Here is a 27926-nt window from a genome sequence, read left to right on the forward strand (position 1 = left end):
TGCCTGCCTTAGAGTTTGGTGATTGGGGGAGACCCTTGTAGGTCTCGGAAAGATGCCTTGATATACTACTTTTGAATTTTCAGGTGTTGGTAGGTAGAAACTTACTGTAATAGTGTTTTCCTGCCTCATGCTTCTTTTCTAATCTATTTCATGTTTCCCAACTTCTGTTTCCAGCAGCTCTCAAAATCCAGTTTTGTTCTAGTGACAAAAAGGAAACTACAGAATGAGGAAAGTGATTACAACTTTGCGGGAATTCTCAGACCATGACCTGGTGCACTTCTTCATAAGACCTCAGATCATTGCTCGGATTCTGGCAGGGGTGAGAAAAAGTACAACAAAATCAAATACCGGTTCCAATGACTTCTAAATTCAGGATCATATTTCAACGTTGATTTGGTTTTGAATCAAAACAATGCTTCCAGAATTACCATCTTTTTTTTTTCTATTACAAACTATGAAATTCCAAAGAACATATCCCAGTACAACATGCATTGTTTGGACATCACCAGACACTTTCTGGGGCATTTATGCAAAGGTTGCCCTATACCTGTGGAATATGCAAGTGTAAAATGCACCAACACCAACTTGCACTCACACACACACACCATCCATCTATACAAAAGATGTACACAATTTTTGTTACCAACTAAGATCCAGCTCTTTGGTTTTATAAGCAGGGCAGCTTTTCCTAACCCCATGACTAGATTGCCTCTACATGGAGGAGCATCTGCAAGCTTGACTGAAGCACTGAATGCAAGTGTCTCACAGCTCTCACATGGATAGGAGCAAGGGAGCTGCTGATATTATTTTCTGTCTTATTGAATCTCAGTTTAGCATGAGGTATGAACTAGGAGTCCTGATTTCAAACACACTGGTCAATTTCTAAATAAATTAACTTCAAATCATAGGTTATGAAACTGATTTACTAAACTAGCTGGGGTTTGTTTTAAATCAGAATTCCTTATTTGTACACAACACTAAGCCAAGATTCAGTGAAACTGATACTGTACTTGGCAGCTCTTTCCTCAGCTGTGGGGGAATACAGTACAGGAGTCTGGTTTTTCACTCGGGTTTGCTAAGTCTCATTCAAGTTGCACTAAACCATGCAAATGTAGCCCATGTTCTTCCATCAACTTCATTTACAGTACAATTTCCATTATATGAAGCAGAGTTATCTACCAATTGTGTTTCCATGGGCGTAGCCAGGGTTTTTTTTTTGCAGGGGGGAGGACTTTTTTGGGGGTAGAACTGATGTGATTGGTCAGTTAGTTAGGTGCGGTATTTCTATTGTTTTACTTAGGGGGAGCAGCTGCCCCCCTTGGCTAAGCCTACCGGTATGTGTGTTCCCCATGATAGTTTCGGTTTGTGTAAGAAGTTTATACAAATCTCTGACTTTTGTATATTTTCTATGCTATTAGTAAGAGTGATGTTGGTACTACTTCCATTGCTATTTTGGTTTTTTAAATAGTAACCAGCCCCTGGCATCTAGACAGTGTAGTATGTTTTGGATTTGTCTCTAAATTCAAAAGCTTTATATGAACAGCATGATTATTTTCAAAAAATGTAAGCAAAAACTGCCCAAGTCTGCTGAGAACCTGAGACTTTAACTTGAGATACATGTGGGCCATGGATAGGAAGAGCAGAAAACTAGACTTATTCATCTTCATCTCAATGCATACACTATGGGATTTGATTATTGGAGAGGGTTGATTGTAAATACATGTATAGGCAAGAGTTTTACTGATACATAATATGGTATCTCAACAACAATCATACTTAACTCTTTCTTGCTTTCACCCTTTCCAGGTTTTATCCCTGACTATCTTTGCCTCCTTGGTGACTGAAGGTTATCAGAACCTGACAAATTCTTCCCAACTACACTGTGTTTTAAATGATAATGGGACAGCCTGCTGCTACGGCATCACAGTTGGCATACTCGCTTTCCTCCAGTGTCTTCTCTTTTTGGGTTTTGATGCCTATGAACCTTCCATTACAACTCACAAGTTCAAATATACCATCCTTGTCCTGGATGTTACCTTCTCCAGTGAGTTGACTTCCTTTCTTCCAAAGCCATAGGATAGAGTTTTGATATACAGTATGTGATTAATAGATTGGTGAAGCCCTGACACAACCAGATGCAAAGCCAGCATAATAATATACTGTATTCTAACCCCTGTTGTGTCCCAAAACTAGCTTACATCACTGTGGCCATTATTTACTGTACCTCCTACCACCACTTATTGTTGTGTCTCAGCAAACCAGCCAGCAGTTTCCCTAATGTATCAGCCTCAGTTGCTTTCCCACTTATCCCACTGCAGCTCTTTGCCAGTTGATAGTGTTTGGTACTCTGCTTTACCTGTCCCAACTGCCAAGGTGGTGGAGCCAAAGTGACAGACCTAATTACAAGATGCCATTCTGAAGGCACTGTAGCTTGTTTCCTATATAAATCAACTCAGTTATTGAAATCTGCTCCAGAGACCCTGCTTTGGGTCCCCTTGCTGTTAAAAGTGCAGAGGGAGGGGGCTTATCTAAGACCACCTTAGTGAGGAGGAAAAGAAAAAAAACAAGATCCAAATTATTCTATATTCACTTTTATCAATATGTAGTATGTATCAATATGTATTTTAGATTGTATTTTTGATTGTTTTATGTATATACTGTATGTGTATGCTGATCGAGAACCGTAACAATAACTAACTAACTATGTACATACACATTTTCCATAAGAAGCAGAAGCTTTCCATGGGTGGGTTACTCCTTCCATTTTCTGGGTAGACAAGGCTATATAAAATACCAGGCACCCCCAAACTGCGGCCCTCCAGATGTTTTGGCCTACAACTCCCATGATCCCTAGCTAACAGGACCAGTGGTCAGGGATGATGGGAATTGTAGTCCAAAACATCTGGAGGGCCGAAGTTTGGGGATGCCTGTAAAATACCTTCAAGCTTATTTGTTTGGTGAGAGATCATCTACCATTTTCAGTCCTGTCTGCTTTGCGACAATGAACTTCCAGATGGTTGCTATTTTGCAGTGGGATTCACTTGCATATCTACAAATTCAGTTTGTGCAAGTAAAATGGATTTTGTGCTCTTATGAGTAAACCTGCTTTTGAAAAAAATCCAAAACTTTCTGGGTTAATGGAAGTGATGGGAAAATGAACTAGAAAACGTGAGGTAACAATTGCTTGATACAGCACTATAACCTCCCTGCAAACACATCAGAATGAATGCTCAATAAACCGGACTTTGTGTAACATCTCCACAAACGTTATGCAAACAAATCAGGATGAATTATCAATAACTAATTCATCTATAAGCAACCTCTGGCAGGGAGTGCTAATCACCAGTGGTTAATAACCAGCTGCTCAGAAAAGTTACCTCAGAATACTGAAAGCTAAAGCTCTGCAGTCTTCAAGAATCTGATTGTCAAGGGCATGGAAAAATGGCTATGTCTCCTCAAGGTGCTAGTGGAGATCCAACTATAACTGGATTTATTGGTTAGTTTTTCAAATGCAACTCAAAGCAACTTACAACCAAATAAACAGAAACACACAAGAGATACATTAAACAAAAAATTAAAATACCCCACTACCACAGTTGTCTTATACTCCTTTCCCCATCTCTTTAATAACAGTCCCTCACATATTTGCCTTACCCTAGCACATAGCTGCCAAGTTATCCCTTTTTTACAGGGATTTTCCCTTATGCTGAATAGGCTTCCTCGCGAGAAAAGGGAAAACTTGGCAGCTATGCCCTAGCAGCATTTTTTTTTTGCACAGGTTTCCACTTTTCCCCACTCCCACACAGAATTATCAGAATTGCATGTCAAAGCTTAACTACATCTGCAGGAGATTGAGGTACTCTGCCATCATATTCAGGCAGGGAAGGGGAGGAGTACCTTTGTGAAACCCTAGAGAGCTGCTAGTAGAAATCTGGAGCTGGATGAATAAATGGTCTTAGTGGGTGGGAAACCTAAGGCCAGGGAGCCAAATCCAAGCCACAACCCTCACTGGCCCTGTTCTGCACCCTCAAGTGTTTTTGCCTGGCTAGAATGCGTGTCCATGAACCTATAGTGCTTTTCACTTGCCTGGATGGTGGGTAGAGAGGCATGTATATGTGTAAATAGTTGACTTGTGTGTGGTTGAAATGTGGCCTATTGTACAAAGGCAAGGGAAGAGTCACATACGTTACTTTGGCCACTTTTTGCCTTTGTCCCCACTCACAATTGTTCCCAAAGGTTGCCCATGTACTACAAAAGGTTCCTTTAAAATATGTGAAAGAATCTACGCTGCTGATCCATGCTGCTGCTGGGCACACTGACTGCCTTTTATACTGATTGAGTATACTGCCTTCTTGTACCTCTGCCTGTTGTTTCATTTCTTAATGAGCCAATCCCTGTGCTGGGGAGCTCACAAAAGACAACAGACAAAACATGGAGACAGACAAGGAAACAATAAGAAAATACCAGTTCCATACAAAATGCTGTCATTTCCACATGCTGTCTTATCTGTTGCTGTCAGACTTATTGGACAAGCATGATCACAGAAAATGAGTGCTTCAAGTAGGGCAATGAGTTGGCATTATATATCTGAATGAAACATTTTTCAGGCCCTGGCTTTTGGCAACTCATCAGTGCTCAATACAGCTCCAGAAATGCCACTGAGCCATCTCATCTGTTTTTTTCCCCCCGTGGTGTTTTTCTTTTTTTTTTGCCTTCCATCTGTACTGCCTGTCAAAGATCTCCACAACTTCTGTCAGATTAAGCTATTTAGTACACTGCCTTCCCACCCCACTGGGCATTCATTTTAGGCCCTCTTTATCCCTAGAATATATATTGGTCGAATTAATTACTTTTGCCCTATATGTTGTTCTGTGCCAGTACAAATCTAGCATAGTTTCTTTATCTCAGAACCAAAGAATAAAGTTGAGTTCACTGAAATGGAAAGGTAGCATAGTTAAACCACATCAAAAGGAAATACATTTTACTATGCAAATATAAAATCCAGGAAAAGAAAGGTCAGGTGTTTCGGTGATTTTCTCAGGAGTGCAATAGATAATACTACCAAATTTGTGAGGAAGAGCAATACATTATTTTGCCTCTGTGTTTAAAGCCATATCTCTAATAATTAAAGATTAGTAGAGGCCAGATTATCCCACACCTGCTTATTATGGGGCTCTTGCCGCTAAAACATCTGGCACAAGTCTTATTTGAGATAGGATGTTTGGCTGATGCAATCTGGCAGCTTTCCTTTTCTCCCTTATTGTTCATCAGCTACAAAGGCAAAAGCTCCTTTTAATACACCTGTCAATTGTGCAGTGTTTGTTTTAGGGAAGGATTGCCCTTCTGATCCCTGAAGGCAGTTGGTTTATCCATGAATGCAGGAGCTTTTATTAAATTTAGACTTTGCTGACTTAGTTCTGAAGCTGCTATAATGCTGCTGCTTCTGCAGTTTAGAGCCACCTTCTCAATTTCTCACTATGAGATTGGTCAGATTTTGGAATATAGCAAGAGTCAGCTGGAACAAATAAAAGGCCCATCTAATCCAGTACCCTGGTCTCACAGTAGCCAGCCTATGGGAATCCCACAAGCAGGATATGAGTGCAGCTGTGCTCTCCTACCTTGTGCTCTCTAGCAGCTGATATTCAGAGGCATGCTGCCCCTGATAATGCAGGTAGTTCAGTCGCCATGGCTAGTAGCCATTGATAGAGGTCTTATTTGTCTAAACCTCTTCAAAAGCCATTGAAGTTAGTGGCCATTTCTACATTTTGTGGTAGTGAAGCACACTATGAGATATGTAAAAAAAAAATACTTCCTTTTGTTTGTCCTGCTGAATCTTCCTACATTCAGTTTCATTGGATGACTTTACCGGTAGGTTTCAGTCTTATGGGGTGGGGGACTTCTCTCTATCCACTTTCTTCATGTAATGCATAATTTTATACATCTCTATCATGTCCCCCATACCTTTTTAAAACTAAACAGTCTTAAAAATTTTAACTTTCCCTTACAGGAGAGTTTTTCAAGCCTCATGATAGTTTTGGTTGCCCAAAGCTTTTCCAACACTGGAATATACTTTTTGCAGTGCACCAAGCAGAACTTTACATAATATTCAGAGTGTGGTCACACTTGTATCACAGCACTACATATAATAGTTATGATTTTATTTTCAATCCATTTCCTAATGATCCCCAACATGGAATGTGCCTTTTTCACAGCTACTGAACACTGAGGTGACATTTTCATTGAGCTGTTCATCATTACTCTGAAGATCTCTTTCCTGGTCAGTTACCAGTCACCACCAATTCAGTTTCCATACATCTTTACGTGAAGTAAGGATTTTTGTCCCAGTGTGCATCACTTAAACTACTTTACTTTGAATTGCCATGTTAATATTTATTTAGTTATTATATTATTTATTACATTTATATACCACCTTTTTCTTCCAGGGAGCTCAAAATGGTGAACATGGCTCTCCTCCTCCCCATTTCATCCTCACAACAACCCTGTGAGGTAGGTTAGGCTGAGAGGCAGTGACTGGCCCAAGGTTACCCAGTGAGCTTCATGGCTGAGTGGGGATTTTAACCCTGCTCTCCCAGTTCATAGCTCTACACTTTAACCATTACACCATTCAGAGAATTTGGAGATATTATTTTGGATCTCCTTATAATCCATTTTTGCTCTTACTACTCTGAACAATTGTGTGTCATCAGCAAATGGGGCCACTTTCACTGCTAGCCTCTAACTGCAGTTCATTTATGAATAAGTTAAAAAGCACCAGTCCCAGTGTAACTTTTTGGGGATCCTACTTTATACATCCCTTCAATGATAAAACTATCCATTTATTCTTGCTCTCCATGTCATGTTCCTACTGATCCAAACAGGTCTTACAGTCTGCTTATTGCTAAGCTTACTTGGTGAGGGACTTTAACAAAAGGTTTTTGTACACAATGTCTACTTGACAAACCTCAAACAGCTTTGTGTGTTGTTTTTGTTTTACAATCAAGCAATATATAAAATGAAATTACATAAATAAATAAATCATCTCTATCCATATGCTTATTGACTTCTTAAAGAACTCTAAAATGTTGGTTAGAGGGAACTTACATTTATGAAAGCCATGCTTGTTCTTCTTTGGCAACACTTGTTTTTTATATGCGATCTTTAATAATATTTTCTACCAGTTTTTCTGAAAAAGATGTTAGCCTAACCAGTTGTAATTTCCCTGGTCCTCTCTGGATTCCTTTTTTAAAATTGGGGTTACATTGCCCATTTGTTAGGGTTGCCATATGTCCTCTTTTTCCAGGACACACACTCTTTTAATGAGTAGAGTCGTCATAGTGAGCCATAGTTAAAAGTAGAAGTTGGCAAATGTGTCCTCTTTTTGCTCTTCAAAATATGACAACCCTACATTTGCTATATTTTACAGCAAAGCTATCCAGAGAACTTTTATCAGTTAGAAAGAACAGAGCAGTACGGTGGACACTAGAGGCTACTGAACCTTATATTATCTTATTCACCAGTTAACACAAAAAGTCCTGCTCTAAAATGAAGCTTCATTTGAGTTTTTAACTGTTTGTATCACATTCTAACCTCTTGTTTTCTCCTCAGTTATCTGGACATGCCTGTGGTTTGTTGGGTTCTGCTTCCTAGCCAATCAGTGGATCAGATCGACAAGCCACTACCTGCTGGGAGCTGGTGCTGCCCGAACCAGCATCACCTTTGCAGTCCTCTCCGTTCCATGCTGGGTGAGTCAGTAAAGTACTCCCCTTTTATTTCAGAGTAACAAGAAAACCTGCTGAGTCAGCCACAATAAGGGGGGGTGTCCCTCCCTGCAGAGTGTCAATAGAAAAGACAAACCCATCTTATCAAAGCCAACGTTGATCCCTTCGAAGAAGCAGGTGGCACATACCCTAGTTATTTAAGGAGATGAGGGTGATGCCATAAGGGGCAGTATTTTTCCTTCTATATAGTGAATGTTATTTATTTTTCTGAAATGTCGTATGATAAGCCTAATCCTCTTTAGCATGTACACGTTTTTTTTTTAATCAGAGAGTGTTTGATTACAAATCAAGAAACAGGCAGTGAAGCTACTTTTTAGCTGGCATGAAGCAGCATATAACAAGACATACAGGTGAAACTTGGAAAATTAGAATATTGTTGAAAAGTGCATTTATTTCAGTAATGCAACTTATTACTTTTTATTTTTACAAATGCTTTCTTTTGGAAATTCCACAGTAATAAAACAAATAGTTACAATAATACAAAAATAAACATCGCTACTACATTCTATTTATAATTGACCTGCCTAACGACAAATAATTACAACTACAATAAATAAAGGCTTGACATATCTTGCTTTGCATGTCATGCATGTATCTCATATATTGGTTTCACCTTTTAAGTTGTGTTACTGAAATATATGCACTTTTCGACGATATTAAAATTTTCCAAGTTTCACCTTTACAAGTCCTTTCTGGGGAGGAAAGGTAAGTGGCTAGTCAAAGTTCAGTTAATACTGAGAAAGTGAGCTCAGGGCAGAGTCAGGCCTAGGCCAGGCCAGTTGTCTTTTGCTAATTGCAGCCTCCAGTTGTGGGTCCTTGGCAGCAGAAGTGCTTCTCTGAGACAGGTGTGTGTGTCATCCAAAGGTGTTCTCTGCAGTGGTGGCTGGTGTGTTTGGCATATGGCAGTGTAAAACATGTGAAAATGTTGCACATAGTACTTCATGGAGTGCAAGGCCTAATCCCTTTAAGCATATACAGGTATACTAAAACTGGAATAAGGCAAACTAGCGCTGTATTACTGCTTAAATGCACTCAGTTTAGAGTTTGTGCATTAGAATGGCTGTCAAATTGATTTACAGTGGCAGAAGAACATTTCAAATTATTCCCAGGAAATGAAAGAAAAAAGAGTAGTTTAGTGTGTGTTGGTCTAACGTCAGCTTTTGGTAACATTGACATTTTTAGAACCATAGAGCAGACAATTCAGATTAGCAGTTCATTGACAGGAATAGCAAATGAAAGAAACAAGACAAATAGATTGTTAGCAAAGTTAATCCAAGAATAAAATCTTGAAGCAAAAACATATTAGGATTATGCAGGTCAGAAAGTTCCAAGTTTCTGCCACTGGCCACCAAGACAATGTAAAGAAGCTAATCTTTCTTGACATTTCCTCCCGCAGAATCATTTGGTTAGAGATGGAGTACTGTACTTACCGTAATTACAAGTGTTGCTAATAGAAACGCACTGCTGAATATGGCTAGAGTAGCTGGTGAATTATAGCCACAGCAACAGTAGCACCATTTTCTTTTAGCTCTTAGTTGATAGCAAGATTTACTGTTTCAATCCAGCTTTGGGGTTAAATGCACCATAAATTGGCCATAAAATTAAAATACCTTGGAATGGCATTAAACATGGCACCACTTGCAAGTAATAAATAAATAAATAAATGAAACCTTCATTGAAAACTTTCATTTTTCAAATAAGTGAGACCCAGGTGGCGCTGTGGTTAAACCACTGAGCCTAGGGCTTGCTGATCAGAAGGTCGGCGGTTCGAATCCCTGTGACGGGGTGAGCTCCCGTTGCTTGGTCCCAGCTCCTGCCAACCTAGCAGTTCGAAAGCACGTCAAAATGCAAGTAGATAAATAGGAACCGCTATAGCGGGAAGGTAAACGGCGTTTCCATGTGCTGCTCTGGTTTGCCAGAAGCGGCTTTGTCATGCTGGCCACATGACCTGGAAGCTGTACGCCGGCTCCCTTGGCCAATAATGCGAGATGAGCGCGCAACCCCAGAGTCGGTCACGACTGGACCTAATGGTCAGGGGTCCCTTTACCTTAATACAGTTTTAAAGAATCAGGATCAAGAATGAACTTCAGTGTACAGTGCATAATACCTACAAGAAAGTTGTTTTTTTTAAAAAAATGTTCCATTAGCATACAGTTATGAGAGTATAATACAATAGTGCAATAATGAGTTGTTAATTATCTGCAAAAACAAATTTTGCAGAAGGTGCAACTATAGCTCATACAACCTATATAGTTACCACATTTTACAACTACATGGTCTAGATAAAATCATGAAACACATGATTCCTGCAATTTTCTGTCATTAGTTCGATCACAGAGGTGGAATCTGCCCCTTTTGTGGATGTCAGCCATAGCAAGCCATCTCAGGTCTGAAGCTGCCTTTCTTTGAATAGTCCCAGGCAAGCTGGCTATGTTTCTTGATTCAATCAGGGTTTGTTAAACTCCAGGCCCAAGTCTACTACAAAGCTACATCTTTCATCCCATCCACTGCATTGTTGGTTGTTTAGTTGCTAAAGAATGCAGGCATTTAAATAGGCATTATCTTCTGTATTTGAAGGCAACACTATTGGCCACAATTTGATTATGATTTTTAATGTTAAATGCAGCCCATCTGGTTACACCAAGACTTGTTTTAGGATTTGATTTGTTGTCTGAGATAGCTGTATCTATGGATTTAAGAAAGGTGGATCACTGTCATTCCTTTACTTGGCAGATAACTTACAAATCAAATCTTTTTGAAAACCAAAAATGCTGCTATTGATATTTCTTGATTTATGGGCAAGGAATAGAACCCTGCATAAGTAGGGATTCCCCTGTATATGTGAAGGGATATGGAATGGGCCACAGACATCACTTTACATAATCTCAAGCTCACAAATGTGTCTCAGTGCATGGGAGAAAGATTGGTTTGTAACTTTTCTGCAGAATGCAGTTTTCACAATTAATTGTGTTGTATGAGCCAGGTGCTATCTTAATGCCATTTGCCGGGTCCTTTCTCTGAAGTATGTGTGTGCTTGTCAAAGAAGAAGAATTATTGTAATATACAGTTACTGACTCACACTTGCATTCATGAAAGGGTTAACCTGAGCTCAAGTTGCCAGTGGGGGTAGAGCTTAGCCCCATTTCTCCCCCCCCCCACTTTCTCTTTCTGCTTTCTGGAACAAGCAAGAAGCCATGTGATCCATGGTTCCCAGTTGAACAAAAACCAAGAGAACAGAATCTCTCTAAAATGGATTTATAAAGCCTGCATCTTTCAAATATAACCAAGTTTTAATGTGCTTTGAGCAATCGCCATTGTGCTCACAAGAAAGTATGGATCTCTCTTCCAAACCTCTATCTCTAACAGAAACCCTTCCCCCAACCAATGTTCATCATTATCTGAGAACGGGCCATCTGAATGGACCCACTACCCTTGCAGGGGGAAATTGCTGCTACCAGTCCAACTTCACCAAATAATGGTCCAACCATGGCAAGAGAGTGCATTGTGCACCCCATCCTACCTTCAGACCATCCCTCAAATCACACGGGGGAAAGACAACTTCAAGGGTGTGTCCTGTCCAGTATGTTGGACCAGTGGTCATTTGAGGTAGCCTCATGGTTGTGAGAGAGTCCCATGCCAGCTCAACAGTAGCCTTCGCTTGGATGTTGAAGTCACTCAGAAGTATTCTCTAGGGGTTCTCCAAAAACTTGGATCTAGAAAATTTGTTATTTGTGGCCCTAGAAGATTAGGAGGAATATCATAGGCAACTAATCCTTCCAAAAGATATATAGCAAGTATATGTACTGTACATATAATAACTAAAATTATGATGCAGGTAGAACAGTTTGGGTCACTTTGATTAGGAAACTGTTCCTTGCTGCTGGTACCTGAAGTTTCTGGTTCATAATTAAGGGAATCCAGCCCATACTCTAAGCCTGATAGAGTGTACATATGGGGTGCCTAGTGTTCCGAGCACATAAAGAGAATACAGTCAAACCTCGGTTTACGTCTACCTCTGTTTGCGACCCGCTTCGGCGAGTGACCGCCGTGGACCCGGAAGTGTTTACATCCAGGTTCCGCGGCGTCGGATGCACAGATGCGATCTGTGCAGCGCGTGCGTGTGCAGAAGTGCTCTATTGGCGCTTCGCGCACGCGCAGAAGCATACCTTCGGGGAGCGACCGCCTCCGCGGAATGGATTGCGGTCGCAAACCGAGGTACCACTGTAGAAAGCACTTGCCTACTCTGCTTTAGTCTTGAGGGCTCAATACATTTCTACCAATTTTAGTAGTGAAGAAAACTGCCTCAGGACTGAGCTCTTTGGTGCATGTTTATTCCTTCATTCCTTGTGGAACTGAGTGACTCACACTTCCCATCAACAAGCTGTAGAATTAATCAGGAGGAGCCTTCATATAGGAGCAGTTGCAGCAGGCCTTAATTTACAATCTGGCACAGAATGAGCCCAAGCAATTCAAGACCCAGTCCAGCCTGCGGCTGGAGTTTGTTAGATCTGGAAGGCTGAGCAGCTAACAAAGATTTTAACTCCAGCAGGGACCATTGGTAATGTCTAACCTGACCCCCTGTCAAGCATAGGGCAATTGAATTCCCTCTGCTAACGGTAGCAGCCCACTAAGTAGAATTTGCAGAAAGCACACCTTTGACCAAAGTCGTATTTTACAACTGCAGTGAGAAACTGGAGGATTTGCAGTCAGGTTTTTTTAATCAATAATGAGGATACCAGTAGATTTAAGGACAGTTACCAAAACACTGAAAACAGAGTTCCCCATTTTGAATCTTTTACAGTGGAAATATAAAATTTCATTTTAAAATATTTGTTTTCCAAGAAAAATCAAATTTGCATATTTTTATAAGATTTTATTAATACTTTTTATTGAGTTATATTGCAAATACATACAAATCAAAAATTTTAAACGTGAAAAGAAAAAAGATTTTAAAAGGTTACAAATAACAAAAAAGAAAAGAAATTTAAATAAATTACATAAACTACAGTAATACAATTAAATCTTAATGAAGGTAAGAAAAAAATCATAGATGGAATAGCGTTACTTCATTCATTATTAAACTAAGACTTTGCAAACCAAATACATACACTTTAAACAGTTACCTCTTACATATCGTCTGTTTTACTAAGAACTAAGAAGCTAACACTTCTTAGGTATTTCATTTTTGATATTCTTGTTCTTTGGCCTTCCATCAGTCTCACAACAGTTCATTATTCCTAATTAAACCCAACTTATCTATATTTCAGTACATCCCTCATCTTGGTACCAGGGAGCTTTTTACCTTTGCAGGGTTATTCTAGACACAGCCAGATCTTCACTGCTGAACCTTGACTCATCAGATATTTATTTAAGTACTCCCATTCTTTCTTAACTGTCTTATTTGACTTGTCTCTTATTATATCTGTCAGCTTCGCGAGTTCAAAGTACTCGCTCAGTTTACACAACCATTCCTTTTTGATGGGTATGGGTTCCTCCTTCCAATATTTAGCCACCAATACTCTTGCTGCTGATGTAGCATAGAGAAATACTGTAGGCTTATTTTATCTTTAGGGAAATTGTTTGTCAAAATTCCCAGAAGAAATGCTTCAGGGTTTTTTTTTTGCAGAAGATTTTATTAATACTCATTGTAATACACTACATTAAAAAACAAACCTAAAGAAAAAGAAGAATGCAAAGTCCTCTCTCACAGGTAGATCTTAACTCTTGTTCAACACAGAAAGAGGTAAACCCTCCCAGCTCTCACCTGGTTTCCCTCTCTTCTCCCAGCCTTCTACCCTGGGAGATCTTCCTTCCCTGCCTTTCACACAGGGTCCTTCACCAACCATCCATCACGGTCATCTGCTTGCAATCCCCTCCTTAACCCAGAGTAGACAACAAGAAGCAAAAGCAAAGCAAATAATGGGGTTGCCATATTTTGAAGAGCAAAAAACAGGACACATTTGCCAACTTCTACTTTTAACTATGGATCGCTATGATGACTCTCACTTTACATACCCATGAAAAAGAGGACATACGAAAACCCTAAGAAAAAGTAACAAAAAGATAAAAGTAATAAAAGAATGAGAAAATAGTAAAGGAATAGAAGATAAAGAAATAAATAGGACTTCCAATTTTCCAACTGTCAGTTGTATGTATAAGAGTCATTCAAAGTACTCAAAATGTTTACTCCAGGCTGGTATCTAACTGTTCCTCCTTCTAATAGGTGATGTTTTCACAGTCTTCTAGTCTGGACATCTGGAATGCATTGATTTTTTCTTCACACAAAATGTCTAAAAGAGTTTCTCCAATTACTATTACAGATAAAAGTCACCAATAGTCTTCCTCCAGTCCAACATAACAACTTTACCTCCAATACTGAAAAACAATAACTCGATCTTTATTCCCTCAATAATCTATTCGCTGTGTCCATATATTGAGACAATGATCCATAGTTATTTACTGTACTTATCATTAATTCACACCCAGATCTGTATATTCCAATTACATTTTCCATTGGCCATGGTTTTCTATTCTACTTCCATTTCCTCTTCTTACATTCTTTTTCCATGTGTTGCCAGAGGCTTAATAGCTTTTCCCTCTAATTTTAGTCCAAATTTAAAAACTTTCTTGGGTAAGTATGTTTAAATCATGCTTTTTGTTCTATTTTATTTTCAGCCCTCTAGTGCTGCCTCTTCTTAAGCCAGCAGTAGGGTCTTATTTCAGATGTGCCTTTTAACCAGCAAACTTGTCATAATTTATAGCAGTTTCAGAAGTGATTGAAGAAAGGGAGGTTTAACTGATCTTTGCCCTAGGGACTGATCCCTAGGGTTATTAAGTGGTGTTTGGGCAATATTTTGATTCTTCCACTCCCTGGTCACTTACCTGCCCAGGTTACTTGAAGGTTCCTTGGTCCCATGATGAGACAGCAGCCCTTCCATAGCATTGGAAATTAATCTCTGTTTCCCCAATGGCTATCATTAATCACCATCTAATTATCACTGTTGATGGAGTTTTGACAGGAGACGTCTAATCAGCCATGATTCTGCTCCCGAAGTCCGAGTCCTTCCCCCAAAATTCTAATACAGTGGTACCTCGGTTTATGAACACAATTGGTTCCGGAAGTCTGTTCATGAACTGAAGCGTTCATAAACTGAAGCGAAGTTTCCCATGCAATGTAATGGAAAGTGGATTAATCTGTTCCAGACGGTCCGCGGAGTACTTAAACTGAAGCGTACTTAACCCGAAGTATGGGTGTAATTGGTTCCGGAAGTCTGTTCATAAACTGAAGCGAACTTTCCCATTGAAAGTAATGGAAAGTGAATTAATCCGTTCCAGATGGGTCCGCAGCATTTGTAAACCAAAAATTTGTAAACCGAGGTGTTCATAAACCAAGGTTCCACTGTACTGTATGCTTATTGAGAAGCAAAATAGTACAGCTGTTCTCTTGCTTACCTAACACAAACACTGTACTAGAATACCATTTTGTATTCTGATATTTGCCTTGCTCAACTGTTTACTTCCTCAAGGCTCACCCACACATCCCTTCCAAGCTTCCTTCATCTCCCAAAACCTGCTTGCCAGTTCCCCAAGAATATAAGCACTCTGTTGGATGAGACAAATGACTTATCTAACCCATTTCCCACAGTGGTCAACAATATGAATTCCTGTAATCTCATTTTAAAGACATTAATTTAGATGCCATCACATCTTGTGGTAATAAATTCCAGAGTTTTTGCATTGTATGAACAAGTACTTTGCTCTATCCTGAACAATTCAGCTTAATCGGGTGACCTCAGATACTAGCATATAAAGGATTTAAAACTCAAACAACTTTCTTCATACCATGCATAATTTTATACACTTCTCTCATGCCTTCTCTTACTTGCTCTTTTCCACCTCTACAATACAGTATACTTTTTGAGATGCAGCGACCAGAAATATATACAATATTCAAGTGTAGCATTAAAATATTAGTAGGGAGGTGTTTTGTCCTTTTCCTAATGATTCCTGGCATATACTACCTTTTCCCCAGCTGGAATATTGTGTAGATTTCTAGCTACCACATCTCAAAAAGGATATTGTAAAGCTAGAAAAGGGGGAAGGGGCAAAGACTAGGGGGTCCTAAAGTTGCAGCAACTCCCTCAGGAATAAAGGTTACCTTTTTAAGGCTGTTTAGTTCAGAAAGCTATCATCATGACCCCAATATGTCTTTCCTGGTAAGTCATTGCCAGTTTATATTTTTTTGTTTGAATGTGAATCACTATATAGTTGCTTGCATTGAACTGTGCTTGCCATTCTGATGCCCAGTCACCAGGCCTGGAGAGCGCATTTTGGATCTGTTTTTACCATTCTGAGCAATTTGGTGTCATCCACAACTTGACTACTTCACTGTTCACCCCTATCTCCAGGTTATTTATACACAAGTTAAAAAGTACTGGTCTCAATACAGATCCTTGGGGGCTTTCTACATCTCTCCGTGAGACCTGTCCATTTATTCCTATCCTATTTCCTGTTCCTTAACTAGTTACAAATTCATAACTGAACAAGTCCCCTGACTGCAAAGTTTACTCTGGAGCTTTCAGTGAAGAACGTCTTAAAACCTGAAAATCCAAGTATACAATGAGCACTGGTATCCCCATAAATATTTTCTTGTCGGCACAAATAACTCCAAAAGATCAGTGAGCTAGGACTTACCTTTGCAGAAATCATGTTAACTCTTCAACTTGTTATTCAATATGCTTGATAATTTTATCTTTAATAATGCTTTCCAGCAATTTCCCCAAAACATATTAACCTTGTAATTTCCCAGATTCCCTCTCCCCCACACCCTCACCCTTTTTTTAAAAAAATGGTGTTAAAATGGCCAATTTCCAATCCTCCAGTATGGAAGCCAATCTTAGGGACCAGTTACAAAATCAGTACTTCTACATTTGATTTTTAAAGATATCTTAAGACGGATAGAATTTCCTCTGAAAAGCCAGATACAAAAAATTATTCTTCATCAGCTGCTTATCCTACTGAAGCATACCTCCAACCCCCATCATCCTGAGGTTCAGCTGCCTCCGTAATTGGTATCCTGCTTCTGATGTATTTAAAGCATTTGTTATTGTTGGGATCAATATTCAGTCATGTCCGTCAAATTATTTTCCCCACCCCATCCCTTATTGTCTACTTGCATTTCTTTTGTCAGTTTGTCTTCCTTTTCATTCTCCACAATTGGGCAACACTTTCATTTTCAGAAGGAAGCTTTCCTGTGGCTAATGACTTTCATGATTCTGTTTGTTAACCATCTTCTTGAAGTTATTGGTACTTTTGTAGTATATGCATTTGAGCCAAGCTTTTATTGTTGAAGATTTGTATAAACTCTCAAGTGCTTTGGAGAGGTCAAACTTTCTTGACTTTTGCTTCAACTTTCTTTTTACCCTCCTTTTAAAGACATTTCTTCTTTGAAGTCAAATATTACTTTGCTGGACATTTTTGGCAATTTTCTTTTTGCATACATGTTGAATTTGATAGTGCTGCAGTCAATGTTCCCAATTGGTTGAACACTTAATGTCTTGCACCATATTGTCCTCACAATAGTTACTTTCTAAAGGCCAATACATCTCAAGTCCATAACTGTGCTGTGGTTTTAATCCACATCTTCTGGAGCTAACCATTGCCCTTCACTTGCTCTCTAAATAGTTTGTGCCATTTTCACAGTTGCATACAAGTGCCTGATCCACCACCTATTCTCTCCCACAGGTGTACCTGGCCTATGTGGCTCTGAAAAACCTGCAGGCTGAGCCACCTGTTCCTTACAAGCGGACCTTGGATGAAGGATCTGTTGCATTGACCACACTTTCATCTTCCACTAGCACTTCCCTTCCCAACAATATGGGTTACCCTGAAAATGTGGGTGTAGCCTCCTACCCATCCACTCCTGTACCCCACCGGCTGACATTAATGAATACTGATGACTAGGCAATTATTAATTTCACAGTAAATAAAAAGGGGATAGAAAAAGAATTTATTGCCAAGCATGAACATTTATTTTATATGTGTAAATCTGTTTCTGCTAAAGTAGAGCACCATGAAAAATAGGGAGACCAACCACCTCCTAAGCACAATAAGGACATGGGGCCACAGCTTCACAAAAGCAGTGGGTGCTCACCCACTCACCGTTCCCATTGTCTAGGCTTGCCCAGCTTCTGCAGCACTATTTGTTAATTCTAGCCCTTTAAAGCCAGGGTTAACTGTAAGAATAGTCCCACATTGCTGCTTCTATATGAACAACTGCACTACTATGGCAGCTGTGCACATGTGTTGTTTTCCAGTCATAAAAAGCCAAAGATATTACAGCCAGGGGACATAACAAAAAAAAGGGAGACAACCTGCATGTGCAGCTGCCACACGTTTTTTCCTCAACTGGATATAGCAAAATGCAGCTATTCTGGCTGCCAGTCCCAGCTTTAAGAAATCAAGGAAATAATGAAAGCACTGGAGTGATATTTGCCCTCTGCTACCCAACTGGTGTGCAGCACTTCAGATACAGTCCTTTCCCCATTGTACTGGTTCAACGCTACTTGTTTAAGCCTTGTGAATGTTAATGTATGGACTTGTGTGAACAATTTTAAGCCTGAACCAGGCTATAGTCACAGATACATCCTGCACTTTTGCTAACTACTTTAATCAAATAGATGTTAGCCACTGAAGGCTGTATCAGTATAGAACCTAGGTAATCCAGTAAAGTTTCTGTATGGTTCCATGAAAGATATAAATTATTAGCTTATATATGTATGCTGACACACAGACTCAAATTTACCTAGTAATTACTACTGAATGTTTCAAGTTGCTACTAGCTTTCTATAGCAAGGAACAACTCCTTAAATATCACAAATATCTGGAAAACAACTGGCTATTTATGATAACCAAAATAGAAACCTAGTGACTGCTACTGGATAATCATATTAAAGGTATAGAACTTAAAACATTACCCAGGCCATTCATTGCCCTATGAATAGTCACTCAAACTATGGCAACTCTTAGGCTTTACTTCTATTTGAAATAGTTTTCTGTCTTTGACGCTGAAAGAAGTTTGAGTGGAAATGCCATCTTGCTCATGTGCATGTCTGCTCAGAAATAATTCCAACTGAGTTCAATAAGACTTACTTCCAGTAAAGTATGCACAGGATTGCAGTATGAGTGCAATTTTCAATATACCCCAATTCTAGAAGAGAAATCATCCATATGTAAAAATCCATCTGCATAAATTACAAATGCAGATTTGCATGTGGGTGCATGTCCTCATCTGCAGAGCTCCCTCGAAGCAACATGCATGACATGTTAGCATAGCATTTCCAAGAAAGAGAAAACTTTTCATACCATTACTTGCAAGTCAGCAATTAATTATTTCCCAAGCTGCTTTCATACCTGAGATTTATAGCATTTTTGCTTAAGACTTTAATCTTTACATATTCATACATGGGAGTAAGCCCCGCTGAACTTGGCAAGATTTACTTTTGCATCAGCACACTGTAAATCGGTCTACAATGCAAACTGAGAGCTTAAGTTGACTAGAACATGCTTTCAATTTATCTTCCATATTCCATCTCACATTGACATTTACATCTGGCCAGAATAGAGGGGCTCAAAGGCCCCTTTTAGTGTCATGTTGAGACACATGACATTTTTGATTGGCTAAGATGAAAGGTAATTTTGCTGAGACAGCAGCATCCTTGAGAACCAGAGAAAAGTGGCAACTACAGAAAATGTGTTTTATTATAACACAAATATTAAGGCTACAATTGTATACAGTCATACCTCGGTTCAAGTACGCTTCGGTTTGAGTACTTTCAGTTTAACTACTCTGCAGACCCGTCTGGAACGGATTAATCCACTTTCCATTATTTTCAATGGGAAAGTTCACTTCAGGTTAAGTATGCTTAACCAATTGTGTACTTAAACCAAGGTACCACTCAACCTGCTAACTTAGAAAGCCCCACTAAACTCAGTAGGTTATATCCAACTAAGCTTTATTCAGAGTAGGCACACTGAAATGAACTGATTGAAGTTAGCCATTTCCATTAATTTCAACGAATCTATTCTGGTAAAACTTAGTTTGATATAAGCCAGGCATCCCCAAATTTCGGCTCTCCAGATGTTTTGGGCTACAGTTCCCATCATCCCTGACCACTGGTCCTCTTCGCTAGGGATCATGGGAGTTGTAGGTCAAAACATCTGGAGGGCCACAGTTTGGGGAAGCCTGATATAAGCCAATGAGTAGAGAGAGCTTCAAGAGATGAGGGAAAGCAGCCACTGTTTTAACAGAAAGCAGCAATACTGTACTGTACAGGAGAATAGCTTGGGAAATGAGGATGAATATGCAGGAATGGGAAACACAAAGATTTCAATACAAACAGGCAACAAAACAGATTTCTTTTTATTTAAATTCCCATCCCTCCCACAAAGGCACTAATTAATTGGGATGATGGTTGTTTGTTTTATTTAAAGTAGATGAGGAATTAACCATCAAATAATATTCAAAATGAATCAAGTGTAAGAATGTATTAGGGTAGTCTTTTCTTGCCAGCAATATTTTTTTAAAAATAGAGAAAAATAATCAGTATCTAAAGAAAATAGATTAAATTTGTAAGTGCTCCTGTTTATCTGGATAGACCCACGGCACTCAGATTTCTTCATAGCTGTGGTCAACCCAAAGCCCAAAACATGAGCACAATGTGAGAGGAGGGAGATGTCCAGTTGTTGTAGCTGTCGTTGTTTTTAAAAATATTTCCTACCTGTGGCAGTTCATTACCAAAATAGAGTCAGGAGTATAGAAAGTGAGGTCAGTGATAAAAAGGGCCCTTGAGAAACCTACCACCTATATATCACCAGGAGTAGTCCTTATAAGCTTGGAGTCCAAGCTGTTGCCCACCTCACCCCTTCTATATCAGTCTCTTGAGCAGAAGGACAATCCATTGTTTTGACCCAAATCACACTCAGGTAAAAGTTCAGGGTGCAAGAAGAGATCAACAGGTGACTTAACTTCGTTGGTAAGAATAAAAAAAAGAAAAAAACCCCAGAAACTTTGTTTTTAACTTCCTGTGAAGGATTCCCCTCATCCTTCTTGGCCAAAGTATCTTTGTCATGTGCTCAGTGTGAACTATGCCGGCAAACTCAACTTCTTGCCTTTTAGAACTGAAGAAAGAAAAGAGAAAAAATAATGTATGAGAATTTTGCTTTGCTATAGCTGTAGAGCTGTTGAAAGTACAAAAATACAACAACCTCTGATAAGGGAAAAATACATTTTCAGCAACCTCTCAGGAAAAAAAGGTGCTTCAACCAGGAATAGTAATTATAGCCTTGAAATTAAAGTAGCACTATAAAATGCATGGTCACATCTGAAAATTCTGCTCATTATATACTACCTATACATATAATAAAAATGCAAGTGTGTTGTCATGCTGCAGTTTGCTTGAACACAGAACACCGCAAACTACAGTGTGACAAGAGGTTGGAGGTGGGAGGCCAAAATTAGCCACAGAGGTAGAGTCAGAAATTCTGCAGCCCCCACCCAATCAACTGCCCTGCTCCACTGCCTGTGTAGTAATGCAATTTGTAATACAATAAAACAGAATGTAAGGGGGGGAAGCAATAATAATACAATCTAAACCAATATACTTAATGTGATGGATATACAATCTCCTGTCTTCAACCAAAAATCCATGGAGACACTGCAGATCACCTGAATGACGCTCATGGCCTGCTGGTCCATGGACCACAACTTGGGAACCTCTGATCTAAGGCAGGGTGTGGGGGTAGTTGGGGTTGGCAGGTGAACCCTTGAGTACCATATATATATTAATAGTGAACTTGTTTCAAGATACAGCAGCCACGTAACCAAAATGGAGCTACTAAGAAACAAGAGGGAGGTAGCAGGCTGGGGAACCATGAGATTTGCAGAAGCAGGGGGAAAAAAATCAGGAAGGGAATCCAAAACAGCCGAATGAGACCTAAGCATGTGCTCAGTGACCACAATATGATGTACATGAAGGGAACAGGACCATTCCACACTGCAATATTTGGTGTGCAAATGTGTGCACACATACACTCAGCCCAAATATACCCTATCATTATCTTTAAAAAACAACAAATGCCTCAGTTTTGAACATCCTACAAGAGATATTCCAAGTCATTTTAGTTATTGAGACAGAAAACCCAACAGGCACCCCTACATAAGTAAAAATACCACAGTAAACTAAATAACTGACAACCAGATGCCTGGTAGGCCAATTCACCTGGCAGAGCTGGACCAGACGTGCTCACAGTATATGGATAAGTTCCTAGCATTTATACTTCTTCATGTGGGAAATATTTATCTGTATCATCTCTTCCCAGTCACAAGGAGAAAGAACTAACAAGCTAATTAATTTGTTGCCTATTTACAATAAGTAAAGTGTCAATAAGTCTTTCCAAGCTACAGAGGTGGAGGCCTGATACTAGCTGTACAGCACCCTCTAGTGATCTTTTAGATAGCAGCACTGCTCATTCAAGATAAAATATGCATCTTCTTGAGATAGACTCCCAACTCATTGTGCGAATTCCACCCCACCCTAGAAGCCTTGAATCCTAGCCTCCCATTTTATCGTATATACACATGAGTTTCCTCCCCTGTTATTTCCAAAATACCTTTTGTAATGTAGAGGTAGAAGAAATCGCAGTAGAGTATGGTTTGCACCAAGCCAGCCACAATGGCAATGAGGTCGAAGAAGCCCTCAAACTGGTAACGCCAAATCCAGTTGAACAAGTAGAGGGCACGGTAGACACCCAAGGCGAAGAGATAGTGACTTGTGATGGTCTCGGCCTCACCTGTCTTACTGACCATGAAGAGCTGTGGCAAGATAGCCACCGACTCCAGATAGATGGAGAAAGTCCAGAGAATCTGGAGGCATCCAAGAGAGATACAATATGATTGTGATTTACATATTACTGATAATGAAGCACAGCTCTGGGCCAGTCCATAATAACCTCAAAGTTGTGCTGCCATCTCAACATTAGCTTGAGGATTTTAAGAAGGGAAAATAGGGAATTCTAGATGCTGAGAAGTGAATTATTTGTACTGTCTAGTATTACATAGTAAGATTCAGGACAGAAATTAAGGGTATACCTGCCTCAACTCATTTTTACATGATTAGCCACTGGAAATACTGCAACGAGTAGATGCAGCCTGCATTAGATTGCCCGAGACTAGCATTTGCTTTGGGTGTTGTGTGCAAAACCTTGTACCTCACTCAAGAGATACAAACCACTCCCTAATTCAGAAATGGAGACCAGATGTCATTGGACTCCAACTCCTATCAGTCCCAGCCATCATGGCCAATGGTCAGGGATGATGGGAACTGTAGTTCATTAACATCTGGAGGACAAATATTCTAGTCCTAGCCATTCTGTCCCTCTGCCCTTCCAATTATAGGAAATGTTTTCCTTTTTTAACAAATTGCATTTCTTTTTTGGCAGAGCAGCATATAGTCTCAGCTACATCACAATCCCATTTGAATGCCATCCAACCCTCACTGGAACTAATTTTGAATAATGAACTTCAGGTTTATTTGTCTGTGCCTAAGCACACAAGTGCAGTTGAACATATTATTTGTTGCTTTAGAAAACAAAACAGCCCAATCCTATAATCCTAAAAAGAGAAAACAAATATATAGAGAATTAGTACCGAGGCAAAATAAGACAAAGTGCAAGAAGTCAATGCCAACACATAAGATGGAAAGATATCCCATGACATAGGTGCCCCTTAGCCAGAACACTAAATGATGCCAAAAGTTGGTGATCCCTGACTGCTCCCTGTGTAGCTTTGCTCCAGGAAACACTGCAGTTTCCCCCACTGCTCAGTTGATCACCCAAGAAGTGGGGGATAGACTAGATTAAAATTAAAAATGGTTGAGCTTTTCGTTTTTTAGGAAACCACCCAAAAACCGTGATTTTCTTGGTTTCCGCAGCTTTTCCCATCACATTGCCATACATCCGATTCAGCAAAATTTTCCCCTTGCGCCATTTTTACACCCCAAAACCACGACATGTCAGGAATTTTCAAGCAAGCCTAGACTAGAGTGAATTTGGTTGCATAGGGTGAAGGGCTTTAGAACGCAGTCATCCTAATAGAGAGAAAGCAGCACAGGATGGTCACCTTTACATGCCTTTCTCTGCATTCAAAACCCCCTGCCTTCCAAACTTCTGACTGGGAGGCTCAATTACACGCGCGGGGTGGGGTGGGGTGTGAAATGCAAAGGGAGGGACATCCCTGCATACCTTTCATCTCCATGGGTTTGTGCACTTGTGCATACACAACTGGACACTGCTGTATGGATGCGTTACTATGTGGACAGGCAGGACTGAATCCTGCTACATTTGCTGGCATGTGGCTCCTACCAACCCCTGCATGTGTGGAGTCAAAAAGATTGCCTTCCCCTGTTTTATGAGACAACCGTTTGGAGGTTTGGATCTTAGTGCAAAACAAGATCAACCTATACATTAAATTACCTCTAGGGGAGTGAAATCATGATTCACTAGGAAAGCTAACACTGCTGTGGGAATGACCAGGAACTCCACTCGGAAGGTGTCATGGTTGCCATCATAGGTAGCTTTGAATTTGTTATAGATCATCCACACTGTGGCATAGGAGCACGCAATATAAACCACCTATAGGAGACAAAATAGATCAAGAGGGATCACTGAGATAACTATCACCCCACCTCCCCAATTCTTAATGTAAACTAGCCCTCCTATAGTCTAATCATGTTATAGAGAATCCCTAGGAAACCTGTCTTAAGGATTAAATAGTCCCTCTCTTATTTCTAGATTCAAAAGCCCTCTTTAGCTTCTAACCAACCTCCCCCATGCACCCCAAGTCCCTTATAACAATGTATTCCCCCCCTTTTCCTTAATTCTACCAGCCTCACATTGAAAAATGGTACACCATGCTTGTAGATCTTCTCAGTACATTCTGTAACTTTTCAGTACTCCTTTTCAAAGTTTTAGTTCATTGTTTTGCTTTTAACCTTCTGGTATAATAATATGCTGTCGTTAAGCTTGTCCAGAAATATGGGGCAGAAAGACTTCAAAGTCTTAGACTATAATTATTCCGCTTAATGAAGTGCCCTGCAGAACTCAAAAGTTTGCTTCCTCTTATATCAACATTTTACAACTGCATCCTGCACACACATATCTGGAAATAAGCTTCACTGAGCTCAGCAGGACTTACTTCTGAGTACAGTACAAAGGCTTGCACATGTCACAGTTGAACAGCGCAACTCTACCTAGTCAGAAGTAAATTGTATTGAGTTCAATGGGGCTTACTCCCAGGTAAGTGGGCATAGAATTATAGCCCGCCTTATCCTATCTCCTACTATTGTAACTGACTGTGGTGTCAAGGTGTTTCAGGCGGAGTGAGGGGTAGAAGCTGAGAACAAGGCCTTCTCTCCTACCTAAACATTTCCCTTTCTCTCTGATTTATGACAGACCCACACTTCATCCAAGCCTGTTATCCTCTCCTTCCACCCATCTAACCCATTGTCGAAGCCAGTACCTTCATGGAGGTGTTGTACAAGGAGATGTAGTTGGTGAACAGGTCAAGGTACCGAGTGGTGAAGACAATGGCAAAAAGAATTTGGCTCTTCCCAGAAATCCCTGCACAGAGAAGCACAGGGAAGTGAAACTCAGAGATAACCACAAGGGTTCTGTGAAATAACAAACGTTTAAAGTAGCCATGTTCATTCACAATAATTTTACTTACACACGCATACTCTCTCTCTCTCTCTCTCTCTCTCTCTCTCTCTCTCTCAAAAGCAATATAGTAATCAATATATTTATTAGGATCAACTAAAAGATAATGAAGAATTAAGCAAACTCTTTAGGATTTCACCATCCAGCATCACAACCGCTCAAGCCTCAACACAAAAAATACATACCGTAGGCATACAACACATAGGCACATAATAAAAACAATCCAAAAGAGCTACAGAGGCAGGATGGTAGTGTGCTGTGATGCATCTCCGACTGGGCCTAATGCATGATATAATCCACGGCCTTTCCCAGTTCTGCCCAGCAGGAGGAAGTTTCCTATTCAGGCCTTAGGAAATCCACACATGTGCAGGGCCCCTGGCTTCCCTCCACCCAACCCTTTTACTCTCTACAGACCACCTGGCACCACCCAGACAACTAGAAAATCAGATTCTATTTTTTTTCAGGAGGAGGAAACCGAATAAACTTTGCCAGTCTAATCTGAACTATCTTCCACGTCATCATCCAGCCTCTGTCAAGCTCCATGCAACCAGCTTCTCCCCACTGAATTCCACAAAGGATAAAATTAAAACTTCCACTTTAATCCCCCCTCATTATAGCTTTCTTCTCCACCCCAAAAGCCAATTAACCCATGCCTGGCCAGGATAACTATGCTACTTTGGCGGGGGGGGGGGGTATCCTTTCCTAAAAGCAAGTTTCATATACTATGTTTTAGTTATAAAGCATTGCTATAAAAGATGGAAACAGAAACCCACAAATGAATGGTGGATCTCCTTTTAAAGGACAAGTTGAATTCAACACAGATACATAGATCCTACACATAGAAAAAATTACTCCACAATCAGTCACCAGCTTTAACAAAATCATTTTTTTCTGTAAGGAAAACTCCCAAACACATTTAGGAACATAGGAAGCTGCCTTATATGGAGTCAGGGGCATCGTTCAAGAGAAAGCATACTCACAACATTACAGTAGTAAAGTTCCTTAATTACTGAAGTTTATATGAACTCTTAAGATGATATGGAAATGGATGTTTAAATCTACTATCTGAAGATAGTACTATCTACTACTACTGTACTATAATTTTTTAAAATGATAAAGGGGGGACATTTTCGTATCTTTTAAGATTGCAAAATTTATGCAGTTACTTAAAAGTGATCCTCACTGAGCAGTGGGGCATGACTTCAAGTAAACATACATAGACTCAAGAGTCTGTACGTAGTTTGAGAAGGAACTATTTAGCAAAGGAAAGGTTTAACAAATAATAACCAGCTATATGGTTCTGCATTCCTTATGAAAACAGATTTTGTTGTGCATGATGTTTCAGCGACAGAGAAGAAATAACTTTTCTATTATCAAAACCCAGTATCACATTTTTAAAAATTACATTTCATAAATCTCCAAGTCAGGAAGAAAACAGAATTGCAACAGGACTGTCTTTCAGTTCCTGAAATACAAACCTGGAAAAAATAAAGGGAAATTGCTTAATTTTAATAACCCGATAGCTAAAAAGTAAAGCTAAGTTGTCACTATGCAATTCTGTGACAGGTTACTCAGAAGTAAGCTCCAGTGGGGCTTACTTCCTGGTAAACGTGCATATGATTGTAGCCTTCAAGGGAAAGGAGAATGAGTAATTGCATGAGTAAATTACAAGCGTAAACTAGTCAATTACAGGTTGTCTCCCATTGTTACGTGATCACTTTCAGGCCGAGAATAAATAACATTTTACATTCCCACATAAGAGGGTGAGCAGCGGAACGCCTTCTTTCTTACCAGCACATGATCTTGTCTTCCAGATCTTCAGCAGCAAGATGATTATAGCTAATAGATGAGAGATGTCTCCCAGGAAGCGGAATACATTCATGGTGTTCCGGGTGTGTTGTGGAGAGGTTTGCTTAGCTTCCTAGCGGGAAATCTGCGGAGAAAGTAGACGAATATAACCTTTGGGAGCAGGAGCAGATCCCAGGAGGATGGGGGTTGGTAGTGTGTGATCGGGAGGAAAAGAATCTTTATAATTATTGTTTCTTCTTCCTTTTTGATCTAAGTAAGCTGGCGTGTGTGGATGTAAGGATTCTTGGGAAAGAAGGCCACAAAAGGGGGAGGAGGAAGTCTCGCCACACCCACAGCTGGGCTGGGTTAGGCAAGCTGGAGGGTTGGGACTCGACTGAAGAAAGCAGCGAGAGTTCCAACTCCTATTTCTGGCTTCCGAGCGGAGGGGCGGAATCACTAGCTTAGGGAGGTCAGAAGGGTGTTCCAGAGCCTAGAACGGAAAATTCATAATAAACACCAGCAGCAGATAATAGTTTACATGCATATTGAAACGGGGGGAGGAGCATGGACGACAGACACACTTTTGGT

The 27926-nt window shown here is 39.9% G+C and overlaps 2 protein-coding genes across 2 annotated transcripts; one reads left to right on the forward strand and one right to left on the reverse strand.

Annotated features, from left to right (window-relative positions):
• The first annotated feature begins 223 nt into the window (after positions 1–223).
• SYNGR4 (synaptogyrin 4) lies at positions 224–17741 on the forward strand. Its single transcript, XM_035134614.2, has 4 exons — positions 224–319; positions 1807–2044; positions 7606–7742; positions 17523–17741. Exons 1-4 carry the CDS (start codon positions 224–226, stop codon positions 17739–17741), a joined length of 690 nt encoding a protein of 229 aa, XP_034990505.1.
• A 31-nt stretch (positions 17742–17772) lies between these two features.
• KDELR1 (KDEL endoplasmic reticulum protein retention receptor 1) lies at positions 17773–27678 on the reverse strand. The gene is made up of 5 exons (XM_035134615.2): positions 27342–27678; positions 25354–25454; positions 24309–24467; positions 22449–22701; positions 17773–20957 (listed from the first exon to the last, which is right to left on the reverse strand). Exons 1-5 carry the CDS (start codon positions 27430–27432, stop codon positions 20923–20925), a joined length of 639 nt encoding a protein of 212 aa, XP_034990506.1. The 5' UTR covers positions 27433–27678; the 3' UTR covers positions 17773–20922.
• Between the last annotated feature and the right edge of the window lie 248 nt (positions 27679–27926).

The sequence above is a fragment of the Zootoca vivipara genome, chromosome 13 (assembly GCF_963506605.1).
Source record: "Zootoca vivipara chromosome 13, rZooViv1.1, whole genome shotgun sequence".
NCBI lineage: Eukaryota > Metazoa > Chordata > Lepidosauria > Squamata > Lacertidae > Zootoca > Zootoca vivipara.